General features: G+C 39.6%; 1 protein-coding gene across 2 annotated transcripts in view; it reads right to left on the reverse strand.

Moving 5' to 3' along the window:
• The window catches only part of NetA (Netrin-A), a 58,254-nt gene that overhangs the window by 11,876 nt on the left and 26,865 nt on the right, over positions 1-19,513 (reverse strand). For both annotated transcript variants that reach the window (XM_018017052.2, XM_018017053.2), the window contains exon 2: positions 9,626-9,814. In XM_018017052.2, coding sequence (XP_017872541.1) covers positions 9,626-9,814 — 189 coding nt within the window. The remainder of the gene's footprint in view (positions 1-9,625; positions 9,815-19,513) is intronic.

Raw genomic sequence — 19,513 nt, forward strand, 5'->3', positions numbered from 1 at the left:
CAAGCACTTCTGCTTGATCTCTGCCTATTGTCTATTATGATTGCTGAAATATGCCAAAAATATAAATCAGAATTTCAATTTTCGCCTATTCCACCATAAATACTCAGCCAGAGGGGCGAATATAGATTTATAACTCATAATTTCGCAATTGAGCTGATTCATAGATTCATAAAATACATTTGAGAACAAACTAGATCTATAAATAAATAACGAAATTTTCAGCTGAGTTTGGAATCTTTCAGGTTGCTGCTCCATTAGCGAAAACTAATTTTCGTTACACCTGGCCAGGTATAATGGATGCTTGTTGATATTTGTGCCTGATTTGACAGCCGTTAATAGGACTACGATGATTTCTGTCTGTGCCCCATATTTAATTTCGGCAATTTTCTGCTTTTAAATTTTCGTTTCATTTTCTCTTCTTCTTCATCAATTTTTTTTCTTTTTGGCAATGCGCGCTGTTTCGCTCCAAAATTTGTTTTCGACTTTTATTTATTTAGCTTGGGCTTCCAAAAATTAATTAACCAAAGTTTTACAGTGCGCACTGTTTGCTCACTCACACTTGCATATTCAGTTATTCACTCACAAAGAGAGAGAGAGAGAGAGGGAGAGAGAGAGAGAGAGAGAGAGAGAGAGAGAGAGAGAGAGAGAGAGAGAGAGAGGGAGAGAGAGAGAGAAGGGCAGAGAGCGGGAGACAACGGCTCTGGGCATAATATAAACATCATAAAGCAAATCAAGCGCAATTTGTTATTGTTTATTTCAACTTTGCGCAAGCGAACCAACCACACCAATACCTATGCCCCCTCCCCCCGCCCAGTCCGCGCCCAACTGCTGCCGCCTCTTAGCTGACCGCAAGGAAAAAAAGTGCGTCGTCGCAGCCACTTCCCATCAATTGCCATAAAATATTAGCCCAAAATTTCGTAGTCCCGCAGAAGAAGAAAAAAAAAAATAAAAGAAACAGAAAAACAAGAAGAACAAAACAAATGGGCAGCAATAAAAAGCACAGCTGCCTCCGAAGAGGGGGTGGGGCTGTGTTGTCGGTAGCTGCGTAGGGTGTTGGTTTGTCGGTGTGCTGCTGCTGCCTGTTTGTTATTATTAGCCAAATAGATTCATGCAATTTTCAAAAGAAACCAAACACAGAAGGAGACGGAGAGAGAGAGAGAGAGAGAGAGCAGGAATTATGAAATGATTGCCTCGCCTCGAATGATTTGCTACGCGAGGGATTACACCTGACTACACCTGGCTTCGATCTGCTCGAGGTGAACACTAAACAGACAACAAAAATCCAGCTGATGGATGTCTATATGAATCATTTTGTGAACTGCAATACATTTGCATGCATTCACATAAAATGAGAGCAAATATGCAATGCATTTCGTAGACGTTTTCATTCCGTGAATATGACTACCCATCAAAATGGATTTTGAATAACACTACATACATTCATATGATTCATTAGGTAAAATGAATATCCATTAAAATATGTCAGAAAGGAAAAAAAAAATACAAAAAAAATTTCCATGTGATTGGAATCAAAAAAACAAATTTTTTATTCATTTAATCATGTGAATACTCATTCAAAAATTGTCAAGTGAGTGAGTGTGTCAATTGAAGTATTCACATTCACTCAATGAATCAAAAAATACTCATCTAAGAGTGTAAATTTAATAAAGTCTAATCTAGTTTTGAATATAAATGAATACACTCATTTTATTCACTGAATGAAAATTCATATTGAACTGAATTTGAATATTTTAAATTTAATTTTTATTGTTATGCATATGAATTTGGTATAGCTAATACACAAATAAAGTCGAATATATTCACGGAAGGTAAGTATATATATAATCATATGAATACTCAGTCAAATATTTCGAATAATGCGAACTAAATCTTATTTGCAGGTGAATACAAATAGCTTGAATATTTTGATTTTGAGTAAATGTGTCCGACAAAGCATGTGAATACGAGTTTAGTGTAATATACAAATGAATATTAATGAATATGTTAAACACATTTATATTTCTTGCACATATTCACATATGAAGGCAAGACTTCGTTAATTTATTCAAATTTATGAATACAAATGAAGTCATTTAAGTTAAGTGAATGTACATTGAATAAAATTTGAACTACTCAGTGCGGCGAATGCAAATGAATCGATTCATAGCTCAGACAACAACCATACAGCCTGACTGCTCCCTGCTCCACGCTCTGCCCCCATTGAAGCTCACTTAAAGCGGAACTTTTTCGCCAGAATGAAATAATCAGTAAATACACTCAGAGCTCTTCAAGTGAATTGTCTGGCTGCGCCGAACTCTTTTCCTTTGCCCTTCGAGGATCCTTTTGAGTAGCCTATTAATAAATCAATAGCTTCGCACGCAGCTACAAAAGTTAGACTGCTGTCTGTTGGGTCTCTATCGGAGCCCTGCTCCTTGACCCGCCTCCCTGCTCCCTGCTCCCTGTTCCCTGTTCCCGGCTCCTGCTGCAGGAAAAAGTTTAGCGCGGTTGCAACCGGCGCAAAGTTCGCTTAACTTTTGCGACGATGCCAAATGAGCAAAGATTTTGCTGCCACCCCTCCCCCCTCCTCACAAACTCTCGCCGTCTGCTCAAATGGATTGTTACAATTTCTGTTGCATGTACAACACAAGGCAAAGTTTTTGGGCGGCGGTGGCAGGTGAGAAGAGGCCGCCTGCCATGGAATACGAGCTTCAATTGTATTTGAAAACTTTTCGGCGCTCTTTTCAAATTGTGCGTTAAAAATTGAGGCGCAGACGACAACAGCCAAAGACTATTAAAAATCAAACGAGGCGCATAAAAGTAGGCAATGCCAAAAGCTCTGCTAGCCGGCATCGAGATTGGGAGGGGCAGTGCGGCTGTGTAGAGCATTCTTTGGGGAGGGGAGGGGGCGGCTTTGAGAATGGCAGCGCCAATTTGACGCTCGAACAATTTGCACAGCTTTAAATGTCAGCTCGCATGCAAAATGTCATAATTCAAATTCTGCCCACGCCCCACACGCCCCCCACAAATGCCAAAAGCGTGGCCAAACTGAGGTTCGCTTCATGTGTTTCAGAGGCGGAGAGGCAGCGAGCTAGAGCGAGGGAGTGGGGTAGTTTATATTGGCAGTATAGTTTGTCTGTCATGACGTGAATATGCTCTGCAATCAGGGTCCAAGAGACTGGACAAGTGACAAGCTATATTATTTAAAAATAACCTACAATATGTGTTTAATAATTTGTTATTTTTTTTGCAGCATATAGTTTTTATATATAAAAAAATTTATAATAAACCTAAAAAGTATTTTCCTTATAAAATTCTTGTAAGCAGTTCTTTGTGAAATTAAAAAGAAAATATAATAATATAATATAAATAATTCATGCCAAAATTTGTATTAAAGATTTTTTTTTTTTAATATTTAAAAAATAATAATTAAAAATTTTAGATATATATTTTTGATTATTATTTAGAAAAAAAAAACGGTATTTAAAATGTTATTATATTTTAAGTTTTAATTTAATTTCCTTAAAAATAAAAAATAATATCAATATGTTTATATATTTCTTTTCAATAACAAAATTATTATAAAAATGTTTTTCTTTAGGTTTTCTTTTTTCTAATTTGAAAATTGTTATTACTTTTGTTTTGTTTATTAGATATATTTTTAATCTATAAAATTGTTTACTAAAATAGTTTTCTTTTTTATATTTCATAAAAACAAACACTTAAAATGTTTTATATTCACTTAAAAATATATATATAAATATTTTTTAATAAATATATTTTTTATATAGCAAAATTATTTGTATTAGTACTATCCATATTAATATTAAATTACTACAAATCATTGTTAATAATTATTATTTCATAATTATCCGTTTATTTTTTAAATTTAATTCAAGCTAACTTAATTTAATTTTTTATTATATTAAATTATTTAAACAGGCTTTCTACTACCTAATTGGCAGCTTAACAAGTTGAACATTAATTCAAGCTAAAATTTTGTTTGATTTTAACTTTTTTTTTCTTTCATTTTCAGCTCACATTACATTAGCTCACAGCTCAAACTTGTACAGAGTATATGTTACGTTGAGTCGACTTTTTGCTAATACTCTCAACTTTTTATTGCATCGTCAGCGTTTGTTCCGCCGCTTAGTTCTTGCTCCCCATAGTTGTAATAGAATTTTGTAGCTTAGTTTTTAAAACCAGCCTGGCTTACTCTGTTACGCTGCTACAGCCACCCATCGCCCATCGCCCATCGCCCATCGCCCATCATCCGTGGCCCGTGGCCCATCCGCCCCCCCTTCATGCCCCAGCTCCAGGCTTGTAGCTCTATGATAAATGCATTTTGGTCTGGCATTCAATTAAGTAAGTTGGCCGGAACCCCTCGCAGCGCGACCTTTAACCGATTCGCTACAGTTGCAGGGCGCGTTTTATGAAATTCTAATGATGTTTGAGTGATATTACGCCCAGCCCCGACCAACCCCCGCCAGCCCTAGCTGCTCTAGCTGCCCTTGCCAGCCACCCCCGCAGCTGCTGCCTGTCTAATAATTACGCTGGCAGCGGCTGCGTTTCATGAACTTGGCTCCCCGAAATGGGCAGTAAAAGAAACTTTTTTCTCTTCGCTCTACGTGTAGCGGTTGCTCTCTGCTCCCTCCCCCTATATATGTGAGTGTGTGTGGGTGTGTGTCTAAGTGTCTGTCGCATAGGTAATTCATGACATTATTTTAATTGCAGCTGCTGCTGTTGCTGCTGCTGTTTCTGTTGCTGTTATTGCTGTAACATTTCGCACGTGACTTTGTGATTTTATGGCATTTAATTTCACGTATTTAGCTACGGATATTGTTAATTGTATTCCACAGGCCGCCCACACGCCCACACGCCTAGCCGCCCATTCGGCTTATAGCCACATTCATGACAGTCTATGTGTGTGTGTGCCATAATTTTGCGCATTGTTTTATTGACACAAAACCAAGCATTAGCCATTTGCGGTATCTCTTTGCATTCACAGGGCAGCCATGGGGCATATCGAAATCATCAGGCAGTTGAACAGAGTCAAAGCAGATAGCAGCAGGAGACCTTTTCACTCATATTTCAGGGTATTTTTTAGTCGTGCTGCTGTCAGTCGAGGCATTAAATTAATGATGTCACACAGCGGAGGCATAAAAAGCATAGCATACTTCTTGGGGGGCGGGCCCTGCTTTTAATTATCCCAAGATTTCGCACAGCAGGAGCAGAAACAGGAGCAGCAAAAACTAACAACACAACAGCAGAACTACACGTTTATGAATAATGGTTACAGCCTGACATTGGTCTATACATACGTATATGTAAATACGTACATGTGTGCTTGTGTATGTGTGTGGCTGTGTGTGTGTGTGTGCAATCTCTCTCATTGGACAAATAATAATGTGTAATTTTCCGGTCATTGAAACATTTGCGCAAATAAGGAAATTGGCTGAGCCCGAACTGAAATGACTTTGACAACATGTCAGGGCAAGTTTATAAAGGTATGCGTGTGTGTGTGTTTGCCTGGACATCCGTTTGGTATACACACACACACACACACACACACACATGCAACGTCTGTCCCTATTTGCACTCGCCCTGACTGCTGCCTGACGGATGAGTTATGGCTGGCAACGTCTGCTTCGGTTTGCGCTTGGCTCAAGTAAATCATTTGAATATTTAAATTAAATCGAAATCTTGTCAGCAGCAACAACAACAAGAGCAGCAACAACAGGCTGAAATATGCATCTACACTACCGTCCCGGATGCTGGGTTCGCTTTAAGGCGTTAATTATAATGCGAGACATGAGAGCGGCGCGTGATTTGCAATCAACGGGAAAACTTATAGTTTCTTATGTACCCATGCATATGTATGTATACATAGAGAAGAAGCCAAATAGAAATTATATATCAGTATATATATATAAACATATTATATTTCAAAAGCTTCCAAGTTGAGTGGTTAGATGGGATAGAACATAACGTAATTTTGTGTATACTTTTCTCTTCTTTATAAAGCTAAATGCGCGGGAATTAGGTTTCTGATGAATATAAACTTTTGATGCCGTTAGGTTATCCAAGCTTTCGTAACGTTATTTGCGAGTAACTACCTTCGATTTCAACATAACTCTTAAATTACTTATCGGAAAATTGTATGTCTTAGAAATATCTTCCATTACTGATGTTGCTCTCCTTTGATTCCTTTTTCATTTGCTATCTCTGTCTTTCTCTCCCTCTGTCACTCTCGCTGTCTCTCTTTCTGTCATTCTTGCACTCTCACTTTCGCTGTCTCTCTCTCACTCTCGCTCTCTCTCTCTTGCAATCTCTCATCACTCTTGCTCTCTCTCTTGCAATCTCTCATAACTCTTGCTCTCTCTCTTCCTCTGGCACTCTCACTGTCTCCCTCTCTCTCAATTTCTCTCTGTCACTCCCGTTCTCAGGCTCACTCCCCCTCTGTCCTTATGTAACTCTCTTTTCCTTTATCCTATTATACTCTCATTCTCTCACTCTCTAATACTCAAGCTCTATTTGCTTCTCTGTCATTCTCTGTCTATACTTATGCTCTCTGATTCTTTGTATGATATTGTGTTTGTAATACCTTGCTCATTTGTATTTCTGAACTGGATTTCCCATTCAAGAATCTATGCTTTAATTTAATTTAATTTTAGAATTATTTCTTTTTGCTCTATAAATATTTATAAAATGCTTTTCTTTTTGTTCTACAGCTCAACTTGGCAAAAAGTAATTACTATAGAAATAAAAATTTACATATTCGATAGCTCTTTCATCATTCATAAATATAAATTTGATAAATGGATTTGCCATATATGAATGTATTCTTAGGACGCTAAAATTAGATCTAGACTATTCTTGGTTCTTGAGAAATTCGCACTTCTCGTTAATTTGAGATTTTCGCACTAAATTTCTATTGTTTATCAACTTTCCTCACCCATAAATTGTTTCCTGTCTCGGGTTTTATTTGAGTGAGGTGTGTTCATCATATGTGCAAAGTGTTTCCTCCTCTAGTTCTTGTTCGCCAAAGACCTTTGATTGCTTTCCTGCGCATATTCTCTAGAAAATCAGCGAATTCTCCAAATGTTCAGCTGAAAAGCTTTTAGCTGCAGATTTGCGCTGCTTTTCGAATTGTTTATCCGAAATCTTTGATATTTAATTGATGGGCATTTCATGGTCTGATTTATGCAGACCCCTCAAGGTATGATATATAATGTAGCATGAGTGGATTATGAGAGCTCGCTCGCAATTATCATTGCGCCACGCATCAAAGGGAACTCGCTGGCATTGGGAGTCTCTATGCACTTGATCCGCATCTGAAGTGGGGGCATTTGTAAGGCGGCGCAAATGCCGTTGCAGGCAGGTCAAGACAAGACAAGACAAGACAAGTAGGAACCAGCTCGGACAGTTGACTAATTGAACGCCAACGTCGCCAGCCGAAAAAAACATGACGTAAAACATTTTGCCAGCACGCAACAACAACAGCAATAACAACAGCAACAGCAACAACAATGAGAACAAGCCGAACAACAATGAGAATAAATGTAAAACCACAATGCAAAAAATGCTTTAAACAAATTGCACGCGTGTCAAAATTAAAATGAATAAATTTCTTTCGACGTTGCACAAACGAAAAAAAAAAATGAAACAAAAACAAAAAAGAAATAAATAAATGCAGCAATAAAACAAAAACCGCAACCGACAAAATTCAGAAAAAAACAAAAAATTGTAAAAAGAAAACAAATAAATTTCAAAATGAAACAAAATTCTGCAAAGAGAAGCCGACGACGATTAAACTCAGCAGGGTTAAAGGTGTGTGTGTGTGTGTGGGTGTAAGTGTGTGTGTGTGTGTGTGTCTGCTTACTTTACATATTTACGACGTGCGCATTTGACTGGCCTTGTAAATTTCGATTGTTGTTGTGGCTGTTGTTCTTGTTGTTGTTGCTGCTCCGCTCGTATAATTAATTAAAAATCGATAAGATTTTGATATGGATTTAACGGCTTTTCAGAATTATGATGCTTAGTCAGCAGCAGCAGCAGCAGCAGCAGCAGCAGTAGAAAAAGCAGCGACATCTCTTGAGAAACGATGACAAATGGCAGACGCGGCGTATGCGCACTTTACAACTGCGACGAGTGAACACAGCAAACAACAGGAACTGGCAACAACAACAACAACAACAGCCACCAGCAACATTTGCCTGTGTTTACATATATTTGTTTTCTTTTCTATTTCTCGATTCGGTGCTCTTTAAGTAGCTTCGCATTTTGTTTGTTTACAAAACTCAATTTGCAATTGGCCAAACGAGCAACAAAAATTTTTTGGTGCAGACGTCAGCTCTGATTCGAAATGCCCAGTTAGATGGATGGACGCGATTATGCATGCATATACATGCGTATATTTATATACATATATTAAGTCTAAAAATAGCAATTGCCTAGTATTTGTTACTGTTGTTGTTGTTGTTGTTGTTGTTGTTGTAGGTGGAGCAACTTATTTGGTCGAGTTGATTAGGCAGCGCGTGAAAATTATAGCCAGCTCATAAATTAACTGACCACCGTGCTCAGTTCCTGTGGCTACTTCTTGTGTTGCTGCTCGCATTGCGCATACCCTGTAGTGTAGGTTTATTGGGTATGATGCGTAGGCAACACTTATCTAACTGAAGAGAGTAGAAGGCAGCAAAGAGCTTGTTGAACTAAGCAATTAAATAAAATAAAATATGTTCACTTGAATATACCCTGTAGTCTAGTCAAAATGGGTATGATGTATGGTGACAATATGTAGAATTTTTTTAAAGAAGTTTTTCGGTCATTGTTAAATCATGATTGATCTGAGTATACCCTGTCGGTCGGGTATTAAGGGTATGATGGATATAGAAAATTATTTAATCACCTTTTTAGGTTCTATTACTGAGATTTGCCCAGTACACCCTGCACTATAGGCATAATGGGCATATACACACATAATGTATAAGCATATATAATATATATAAACAGCTTTTCTCATATATATTTTTATAAAATACTCACTCTGATCATACCCTGTAATCTGAGTATACCCTCTACTCTACGCATGATATTTATAGTATCTTAATGACTAATTTCTAAACCTCTAGTCAAATTTTTCAAGTGTTGTGAAATAGTTGATAAACTTATTAAAGCTACTCAAATTCTATGTACAGGGTATTTACACATAGAGCAATCTCAACTTTGTAGCTATATTGTTGAATACACTTTGGCTTTTTTTTACTACCCACTGGCAAATTTATCGCATACATCAATTATTTTTAAAGGTCGTCGCCGCAAGGGTTTGAGATTTTCTATAAATCTCTGGACTCGCACGAATAATGGGCATTATTTGGGCTAATTGGTGTAAATTGTAATTCCACTGTTTTTTTTTCTCTGGATTCCATGTGTGGAAATAGTCAATTAAATTTGAAAAGGCCCCGCATCGATGCGCAACGGAATTCCTTGAGCGGAATGGCAAAGTTTTTATAGTTGCAATAGAACGAAAAACTATCGATAGACGAGCGATATATTTATACAAATATATAAGCTATTTATATAGCTAGTTACTTTCAGATTGTGGATAAAGTAATGCGCATTGACTTACCTTTGCACACCTTGCGATGATCTAGTGGCTTGTTGGGATCCCGATAGTAGCCCTCCTTGCACTGATGACAATTCCGGCCCGTTGTCGAGTGGCGACAGTTCTGGCAGACGCCGCCGGAGACGCCCTGTGATCGCCGAAAGATGTCCATATTGAAGCGACACTGGTGCGAATGATTATTGCAATTGCACTCTAGAGAGAAAGAGAGAGAGAGAGAGAGAGATTGTTAAAGAGCTGCATGAATGAGCATGTAATATATCATTGGCCCAACTATCGCTTAACTACCATCAATGTGTTGCCCCCTGCCACAGTTTAAGCTTGGCAAATGCGATAAATGGAAATAAATGGAACGCAAATCGTCCAACACGAGCTGGACTCGTACGGGCGAGGGGAGTGAGTGGGATGGGGCCAGGGCATGCCATTTTTCTAGCGGGACATTGGCTTCAATTGCATAATTTATGCGATGATTTGTTTGCCCGGCCTTAAGCATGGATTTTCATCGAGCTCTACGCTGAATACACTTTGCCGAAGGCCAAAGCTCTCATTGGCTTGACTGCAATTGTTGGAGGCGTTGAAGCGCTCTCTGCTATCCCGGGCACGTTGCTCTATTTGTACTACAGATCTATGACCAGTTTTGTTAGTGTATTTCGCTATTCGTTACGGCCACTGCCGACTGCCGACTGTCCACGGTCGACTGTTGGCTGGCTCATGTTTTGCGTTTGGCAAACACTTTGCTATTGACATTCGATGATGTCTGCTGTGCTGGCATCTTTTGCTGGCCATCGTTAGCTTTGTTCGAGCTGAAGTCCAACTTGGAGCTGTCAATGCCAAAGGCCGATGATTGCAGGCTAGACAAGAGGAAAAAAAATACAGACGAAAAAGCAGCTGCCTCTGCTCCACACACACACACAACGTGCAGTGAGTGTGTGAGTGCGAGTCTGTGTGTGTGTGTGTGTGAGTGTATGCACACATGTTATAATTATCTTTCACACATTGGGAGGCACAGACAAAGCGTTTGCCTGTCGTCTGCTGCTGCTGCTGCTGCTGCTGCTGATGCTTCAGTCCACAGCGCCCTTCTCGGCACTTCTCAGCGCGCTTGGCGCGCGCCAGCCGCAGACAAAGTTATGTCAGCGCAAATATTTGAGAGCAGTCGACTTGTCGAGGCCAAATACATGCACACACAAACACACACACACACACAGACGTATATTTATATATGCATGTGTGCAGGTGCTGTTTGAGGCATCGTCAACTGAATGAAACAGAAAGAGTAAAAGAATAACCTCTGCAAATATTTAGAAGACATCCGTGTAAAGCCCCAGCCCCAGCCCCAGCCCCACTCCCCCTCCCCCATGCACGGCGTGTGGCTAATTGATTGAGTCCGGAGGCTTGGCTTTTGCCACATTGAATTCGATTTTGATTTCCAGCCGCAGCAGCAGCTGCTGCTGCTGCCGCCGCCAGAGATAGTTAAATTTAATGACACACTTTCTGGGCTGCCGAATGCAACGTGATTTATGGGCCAGCGCTTCGATTATGGCCAAATCCCGTTCGCAGCGCATTACAAAACGCGGCTCCAAACTATGCATAAAACTGTTCATTAGGCCATCATGTTGTGGCCGCCTTGTGGCCCGGGCGTTATCTGAGCCGCGCAACGCGACGCGTTCGTAATTAAGTTCAAATTTGATAAGTGAACCCGAAAAGCCAGGCGAGCGCAGGCCGCAATCAAATTGTCAGCTCTATCTCAATCTCTATCTGCGTTGTGTGTGTGTGTGTGTGTGTGTGTGTGTGTGTGTGTGTGTGTGTGTGTAACTATATCTGCATCTGCTGCGTCAGCTGTTGGCTTTAATTAACTTGCATCAGTGTCGAGGCATTTACAACTTTCAGCTCAAACACTTATGGCCAAGGGCAGAGAGAGAGAGGGAGAGTGTGAGTAAGCGAAATCTCTCTTGCTTCTTCTAGCTTAGCTCATAGTTAATCAAACTCTCAGCTAGCTATGCGATCGACAATATATATGCTGACTGCCTCTAGCTGCGGCCAAGAGCAGCAAGCGTGAATTGAAATCGCTTTAGCTTTGACATTGGCATTTCTGTCCGCTGTCCGCTGTCTGCTGTCTGCTGTCCGCCTGATGGCCATGTTCATGTCCGTTATTTCGTTGTCCTTTGGCCGTCTCCTGGCAGCGTTTTCAATTTGCTGGCCTGCGCTCTCGTCGACATTTCATCGTTTTATGATTGATTGCGTTCGTTCGCCTCGCTCTGATTTTCGTTTACCAAAATTGTGAATTGAAATCGTGTGCATGTGGCTCAATGGCAGCGATAACTAACTTTCTGTCTGTGTGTGTGTGTGTGTGTGTGTGTGTGTGTGTGTGTGGCATGTGGCCACCCTCACACACTCACACACACACACACACACATTGTTGTTGCCTCTTGTTGGTATGCGTTTGCGGTTGCGGTTTCTGCTTTTGCGTTTTTGCGCTGCAATTTGACAATTTCATCGCAAAATTGTTTTGGTGTTTGTGGCCATGTTCCGCTGTGGCATGCAACGTTATATGTATGCGTGTGAGTGTGTGTGTGTTAGTCTGTGATTTATCAAAAGTGGTCGATTTACAAATTTTTGTTTACGTGCAAACGCTGGTAATTAATAATTTCTGGGCTGAATACAAAGCCAATCGATTGTTTCCAGCGAAATGCCAAAACATATTTAAGGCAGGCAAATAAAACAGAGCGAGAGAGAGAGAGAGAGAGAGGGGAGAGGAAGAGTGTAAGAGTGCAAGAGAGAAAGGGTGCGGGAGTGCGATTTAGTTATTGTCTGAATCATATCATTAAAATTGGCTTTTATGATTTCCTCGTTTTGATTGGCATTCATAACATTTCCGCTTACGTAAAATTTTCCAAATTTTATGCTCACCAGTTTTGCTCTGCGCTCAACACACACACATACTCACTCACGCACACACACACTCACACACACTCATTTCATACACAATTGTTAGATTTCATTTTGACCTATTCCAAGTGACCCAGTTGATTGGTTCTTTTGGGCACTCTTCGTTGCGAGCATTATTTATAAACATTTTCGGCTTAAATGGCCAGCATAGCCATAAAATGTTCCCGTTGATTCTAAAACTTTTGTTTTACGCCTTCATAAATTGTTCGCACTTTCTTCGCTGGAAGCGCCCATAATACTCAGAAATCAGAAATCAGAAATCCCATTCTCGATTCCTGTGGATGCTCCATTGTTTGGGCCTAGCGCTGCTCCTCTCCGATATTTATATCAGCCCATCTAGCCATCTAGCCATCTAACCATCTTGCCATCTGCCATCTGCACCGCTATGGACATTATTTTTTGGCCGAGATTTCATTATTAGGTATTACAATTAAAGCAGCTGCCGCTGCTGAATCCGGCTAATGGGCCGACAATTAGCGCCGAGCGAGAGAGCCGCGCTGAAATGCTGAAATGCTGAAATGCCATTCTCGTCTCACTTCAAAGATATTCGCAAGTCGTTCAACATCTCAATCTTGCAATGCACTTGCATCCGCTGGCCATTGCGACTCGGCGGGACATTTGAGAGGAGTCGAATGCACTATGAGTATGTGGGTCGGCGAGGCCTTTGGGTTGTTGATTTGCCAATATACATATGTATATGGCTAAGGATTTGTTTTAATTTGCTTAAGCATATACAGTACTCCAGTGGCATATTTTTACAGTAGCTGAGTTTCTTTCAGATTATGGAAGAGCGTATATTGATATAGGGATTCAACTAGAAACTCCCTCTGAAATTTAGAGGATTATGTTGATTTTCTATCAATAATCAATCTACTTTGCAGCTGAAGACTTGAAATATTTTCATATCTATTTGAGCATAAGCTGACTCTATAAAGTACTATACAGTTTAGAGGTGGCCGATGGGAGAGTCCTGTGCTGCTTTGTAGTTTTCTAGTTAGTTTCTAGAATTATAAAGAATGTCAAGTGATTTTTTCTGCATCTCCAATTGCATATAAAATGTCATTCTCCACTTGTATTTAAATATTAGTAACAACAGTAGGAAAGAGCCAAGTCGTCTAGCAATCGGCCAAAGTCTTGTTAGAGTTCATGAACTTGTATCTTATATAAAGAAAGACTGTAGGGTAAAATTTCATTGGAAACCATTTCATGTGCGTTGTTCGGTGTCTTCAATATAGATTGATGATTGCATATCAAATATGACTCTCTACTTCTTTTCCAATGCAAGCATCTCACATATTTAGTGAGAAAGGAGGAAAGAGCGCAGTCAATTAGCAGTTGGCCAATGTCTTACTAGTATTCATTTTTATTTTTCTTTTATTTTGTTTTATTTTATTAAGCTTTATTTCCTTTGAATATAAAAAAAAAAAATAATAAAATCATACTAAGCTTATGACAGAAATTTATTTTGATAAAGTTTTTTGCTTTGATTTTTCAACTGAGATTTTTATAGTTTTGCTAGTTAAGTTTTTTTTAAATTTATTTTTATTTTTTATTTTTTATTTATTTATTTTTTCAGTTTACTGTGCATAATGTAGCCAAAAATTAGTTATACATAGAAATTTTATACCAGAGGAAATTTAAGCATCATTGAACCCATTTTTTTTTTTTTTTTTTTTTTTTTAAAGAGAAATTATAAAATGTATTTATTTACAGCTTAGCGCACCGCTACCTAATTGGTAACTTAATCTAAACAGATATTTACAAAAATTTATTTACTTAAAACCTATATTATATTGAACCCCTAGAACAACTTCATTTCCTACTTTCTGTTCTCTTATGTAAGTCAAAGAGAATTGAAGCAGAGCTGAGTTTGACTAGGAATTTGGGAATATATTATATATGCAAACATTAAATATTACTTTTGGTAATATTTTACTGTTGATCGATTATAAAATTAGTATAAAATTGAAGTAGAAGCACTGCAGCAGTAGACTCTAGAAAACAAAACTCTGTAGACATCGCTAATTTCCGATTGCCGAGAAATTTGCCTCAGAGTCTAGCCCAGTTGAGGTTCTCCCAAAAGAGTCTGCTCGCATGTTTGATTCAATTGGCTCCACTTGAATCAGTGTGGTGCACAAGCTGCATTGAATTTGAAGATTTCTGTTTGCTATTTGTTGCCCCACAAACGACCTCTGGCATTTGCCACTTGTTTTCTGCCGCTGCCTCTGCCGCTGCCGTTGCCGCTGCTCCTGCTGCTGCTGCTGCTGTTGTTGGCTTCATCAGAAGCTATAAGCATATTTTTGCCGCTTCCTTGCGCATGCAATTAAGGCGACAGCGTCGACAGTGCGGAGTGTTGCATACAGCTTTCGCGTGCCGCAGCTGCAACATTTTCCTTGTCAACGGCAGGCAACAATGCAACAACGCAGCAACGCAACAACGATTACAAATTGTTTGCTGCCAGCGGCAAAATAAATAAATAAATACATCCACAAAAATGTCTGCTTCCAAATACATTTTTAGCTCTGTGTGGAATTCTGTTGCAACTTGCTCTCTGTGCCTTTTTTTGTTTTTGTTTTTGTTTTTATTGTTGTTGCTTTTGGGTTTTGTTTTCCAATTAACGCAAACGAATTAACATATAAATATATATAGAGAGAGAGAGAGAGAGTCACTCAGAGAGAGAGAGAGAGAGAGAGAGAGAGGGCGAGAGCGTGAGTCGATATGCCGATATCCTGCCGCTAATAAAAAACAAAGTTCATGGCCCACACACGTACACACACACGCACACACACACACATTCATAAGGGGCTGAGTGAAGACGATGTTCTTCGAGCACTGTGAGAATTTATGTTTAGTTTTTCGTTGAATTGCTTTTCATGTGTGTGTGTGTGTGTGTTGCCTATTTGTGGTTGCTGTTGTTGTTTTTCTCTTCTTTTATTTAAATCAAGGTACAACATTATTTTCAATTTGCCTCCACCACCACTTGGACTCTCGAGTCTCGAGTCGTCTGCTCGGCATTTTCCTTTTTGCTTTTAATTTCGAATTCCGATTTCGATTTCGATTTCTGCTCTCTTTCCAAATTAGTGTATGTGCGTGTGTGTGTGTGTGCGTGTGTGTGTGTGTGTGGAGGACCCCAAAGAAAACAATAAACAAATTTTCTAAATGTTATTTCTATTTTTTTTTTCTTGTGTGCGCTCAGCTTCAATTTGATGTTAGTTTCTTTCTTTTTCTTTTTTTGTGGAGAGGCGCGAGCGAGACAGCAACTGAGGGTGAGTTAAATAAACGACTCGTTAAGACACATAAATAAAACGCACCAAGTTTCCTAATTAAGTCGCCCCAAACAACCAAAAGAAGTGGCCCAAAAATAAAAAAAAAAATAAAACAAAGAGAAAATACTCTGAAATATGACAACAACGAACTCGCTTTGCACTTGGCCAGCCAAATGCATCGAAGGTGATGGAAAATAATGGAAACTTTCTAAACGGAATTTCCCAAATGGAATTTCGACATTATATTTGAAATATATTTATCATATATATTATTAATGTGAGCTAAGCGTAGCACAAGTTCCGATATGTCAAACCAAAAGTTCCATATTGATTTTGAATTGATTTCATTGCATATCTGGGGACAATTTCAGCTAAAAATACAAAATTTTACTATGGTATAGACTATAGACTATAGCCTTACCATTCATTTCAGACTTGCGAGCTCTATATTATTTCTACATAGCATCCACGTGCACGATAGAATCACATTTTCATGTCCTGCATTATCTAAAAGTAGAGTTACTCAAGAACTCTATAGCTTGAATATGTCTATGAAACTTACAATCAGTTTTATGTTGAGCTCAGGGTTTTTTTAGTCAAGCCGTCTTCTTTTACTGAAGGTTTATAAAACTCTCTTCTCTTTTAGTGGGCATTGACTTGTTCTCTATTATGGTAACCGATTTATTCTATTTCCTTCTCTATTTAAGGCATCTGCTAGTCGCTCATTCCCTACTGAATTACATTTACTTGCTTCGCTCAATGATTTGAAATTTATTGAATTCTTCTTTTCTTTCATTAGGGTATACGCAAATCCTCCTCTCCCAAGCGATGCAAGCTTACAATACAGTAGATTTATTCAATTCGTCTTTCTCTTCCTACAGGGCATCTTCTAGTCATTCATTCCCTACTAATACTTGTACTTGATTGATTTGAGGTTTTTTAAATTCTCCTTCTCTTTCCCCCCCTAAAGCACACTTATCTGTTACCATAGTAGATTTATTAAATTCTTTGTTTTTTTTTTTTTTCTTCAGCGCATCTCCTAGTCGTTCACTCCCTATTGAAACACTTCTACTTGTTCTTTTTAATGATTTGAGATTTATTAAAATCTCTTCATTTGTCTTTAGTGTACTTTTCGTCAGGCTTAACACAAATTGTATTTCTTAGGCCCTAAGCAAACTTGATGAAAAAGCGCAACAAATTTTGGTCGAGCAACGCCCAATGGAAGTATGTGTGTGTGTGTGTGTGTGTGTGTAGGTTAGATAAACAAAACAGCAGCTAGATCAACAGCAGCAGCAACAGCAGCAGCAACAACAACTACAACTACTGCGCGCAGGTGATAGACCAAGACAGAGCGAGACAGTGGGAGTGAGTGAGTGAGTGAGAGAGACAGAGAGGCAGTAGCCCGCCTGCTGCTCGCTGCCGGCGTCGAGCTAAAGTGTCTGCGGCTGGGCTGCCACTAGCTGCTGCTGCTGCTGCTGCTGTTTTTGTTGTTGTTGTTAGTTTTGATCTTTGTTTTGATTGGGATTGGGTTTTTGGATTTGGATTTGGATTCGGTTTCGGTTGCCAGTTCAAAAGATCAGTGCTGCGCTGCGCTGCGCATTTGCATTGTGTTCTGCGCACTTTGTCATTAGAGGGAGCTGGTGGTGTTGGTGGTGCTGCTGTTGAAATGTCAGCGGTGCGCAATGTCCGTAGCACATGGCCTCCAAGTGCGGCAATATGTTTTGTTTAACTTTTGGACTCGCGTTGCCGTTGCTGTTGCCGTTGCTGTTGCCTTTGCTGCATTTGCATTTGTTTGTTTATCTTACGGCCGTTGGCTGCACTAAGCAATCGTGGCCAGGCAGCCAGCCGGCCGATGGTGTTGGCCCCGCCTTAATTGCAGCGCCACAGCTAATTCAAATTAATGATTTTTAAATGCGCAAAATATGCGCTACTGATTTCCAGTTGACAGACTGCGAAGCGTGCAGCATCGAATAGAGTTGTCGATTGCATTTAATTAAGCAAACCAACACCTACCTCTCCCCCACCCCCCTTCCTCGCTCTCTCTCTCTCTCTCTCTCTCCCTCCACTTTTCTCTGTCAGACTGTCTGTCGACTTTGTCCGGCAGCGATGGGCTATCATTTTATGTCTACAGTTTCTCTAGAATCGAATCGAAGCGGCAACTGTAATGCGATGCGCCCGAAAGGTCAAAGCGAGCAGCCCAAAACATAAATCAGCAGCACAAGAATCTACCTCGCTCGCTCTCGCTGCCCCTCTCTTGCCCTCTCTCGCTCTCCCTCTCTCTCTCTCTGTGTGTGCGTCTCTTCTGTTTTGTCGTTTAACTGGCGGAAATTTCAATGTCACAGCAGTTGCAGTTGCTGCAGTTGTTGCAGTTGCTGCAGTTGCCGCAGTTGTTGCAGTTGTTGCAACTTGTTGCCCTTTCCCATAGCTCATATAACTGAACTGAGGAGTAGACAATGCAAATTCTCTCTCTCTCCACGAGTTGAATGGCTATTTCAAGAGTTTTGTGACGCGGTGCGCCTTATATGCCAGACTAAATCTAATAATTTATGAATATAAAACCTCAACTGCAAATGGATCTCTACGGTTGGATTTAATGAATATTTACAATATATAGAAAGATGCATGTATCAAATATATACACATTATCTATATATCTGTATGTGTATCAGTATTTTTTTCCTAGATTAAAAAGATATCTTTTCTGCTTGATCTAATATATGTATAATAAATATATATATAAAACAAATACGAAAATGATCTATTATCTATCTGCATATATTATCTATCTATTTCTACATTCCCCATTTCGAGCTCCGGTTTCTAAAGAATCTCCGTATATACTATGTTTGATCTTAACCTTTTCATATATAAATATATATTTTCTATTTATTTCCATTCAAGTACTTTCAGAAATATCTTTTCGGATTTCATATTCTTCAAGACTTCTCTTCGATTTGATCTTAACTTTTCATATATATTTTTTTCTATTTATATCCATACAAGTCTTTCCTGAAATCTCATTTCTAAGTCAAATAATTTATATTCTCCAAGACTTTTTCCCTCTGGCAGCTGTTTAAGCGTATTCGAGCATCGGTTTAATTTCGCCTCAGTTAACAATTTTTGTTTTCTGCGCCGCTTTGATAATTCGTCTTGGTCATATCGGGCGTACGTGTAAAATCTCCAGCTGGGCAGTTGATGGCGACAATGGGCAGCAAAGGTAGGAAACGGAGATCCTTTTGTGCGGCTCAGTTTTTGCCATTTATGGCACTTAAGCAAATTAATATGAGATGCCTTTTGGGCGGGCCGTTTAGGATTTGGGCAGCGGATAAGGATGAGCCGGAGCAGGAGTCGGAGAGGCCTAGGCAGCGGCTCTAGCTGCATCAGTTCTATCTCTCTCTCTCTCTCTCTCTCTCTCTCTCTCTCTCTCTGTCTGCCTGTCTCTCGGCTTATTTGGTTGTTTTTATGCATTTTAATCTTTTTGTTACGCTTTGCACATCGGGTCATGGTCAGAGGCAGGGCCAGGGGCAGCGGCAGGAGGAGGAACACTGGCAGGGGCATTGCCACATTTATTGTATGCAAGGCATCCCGGCTACGAATTGCTCGATTGTTCAATGGGCCTGCCAAGCGGCAGCTGTCGCCCTTTTGTTGCCATGTTGCACATCCATTCAGCAAAACTATGCAG

The sequence above is a fragment of the Drosophila arizonae genome, chromosome X (genome assembly GCF_054131065.1).
Source record: "Drosophila arizonae isolate 15081-1271.41 chromosome X, UAZ_ARI_1.0, whole genome shotgun sequence".
Lineage (NCBI taxonomy): Eukaryota > Metazoa > Arthropoda > Insecta > Diptera > Drosophilidae > Drosophila > Drosophila arizonae.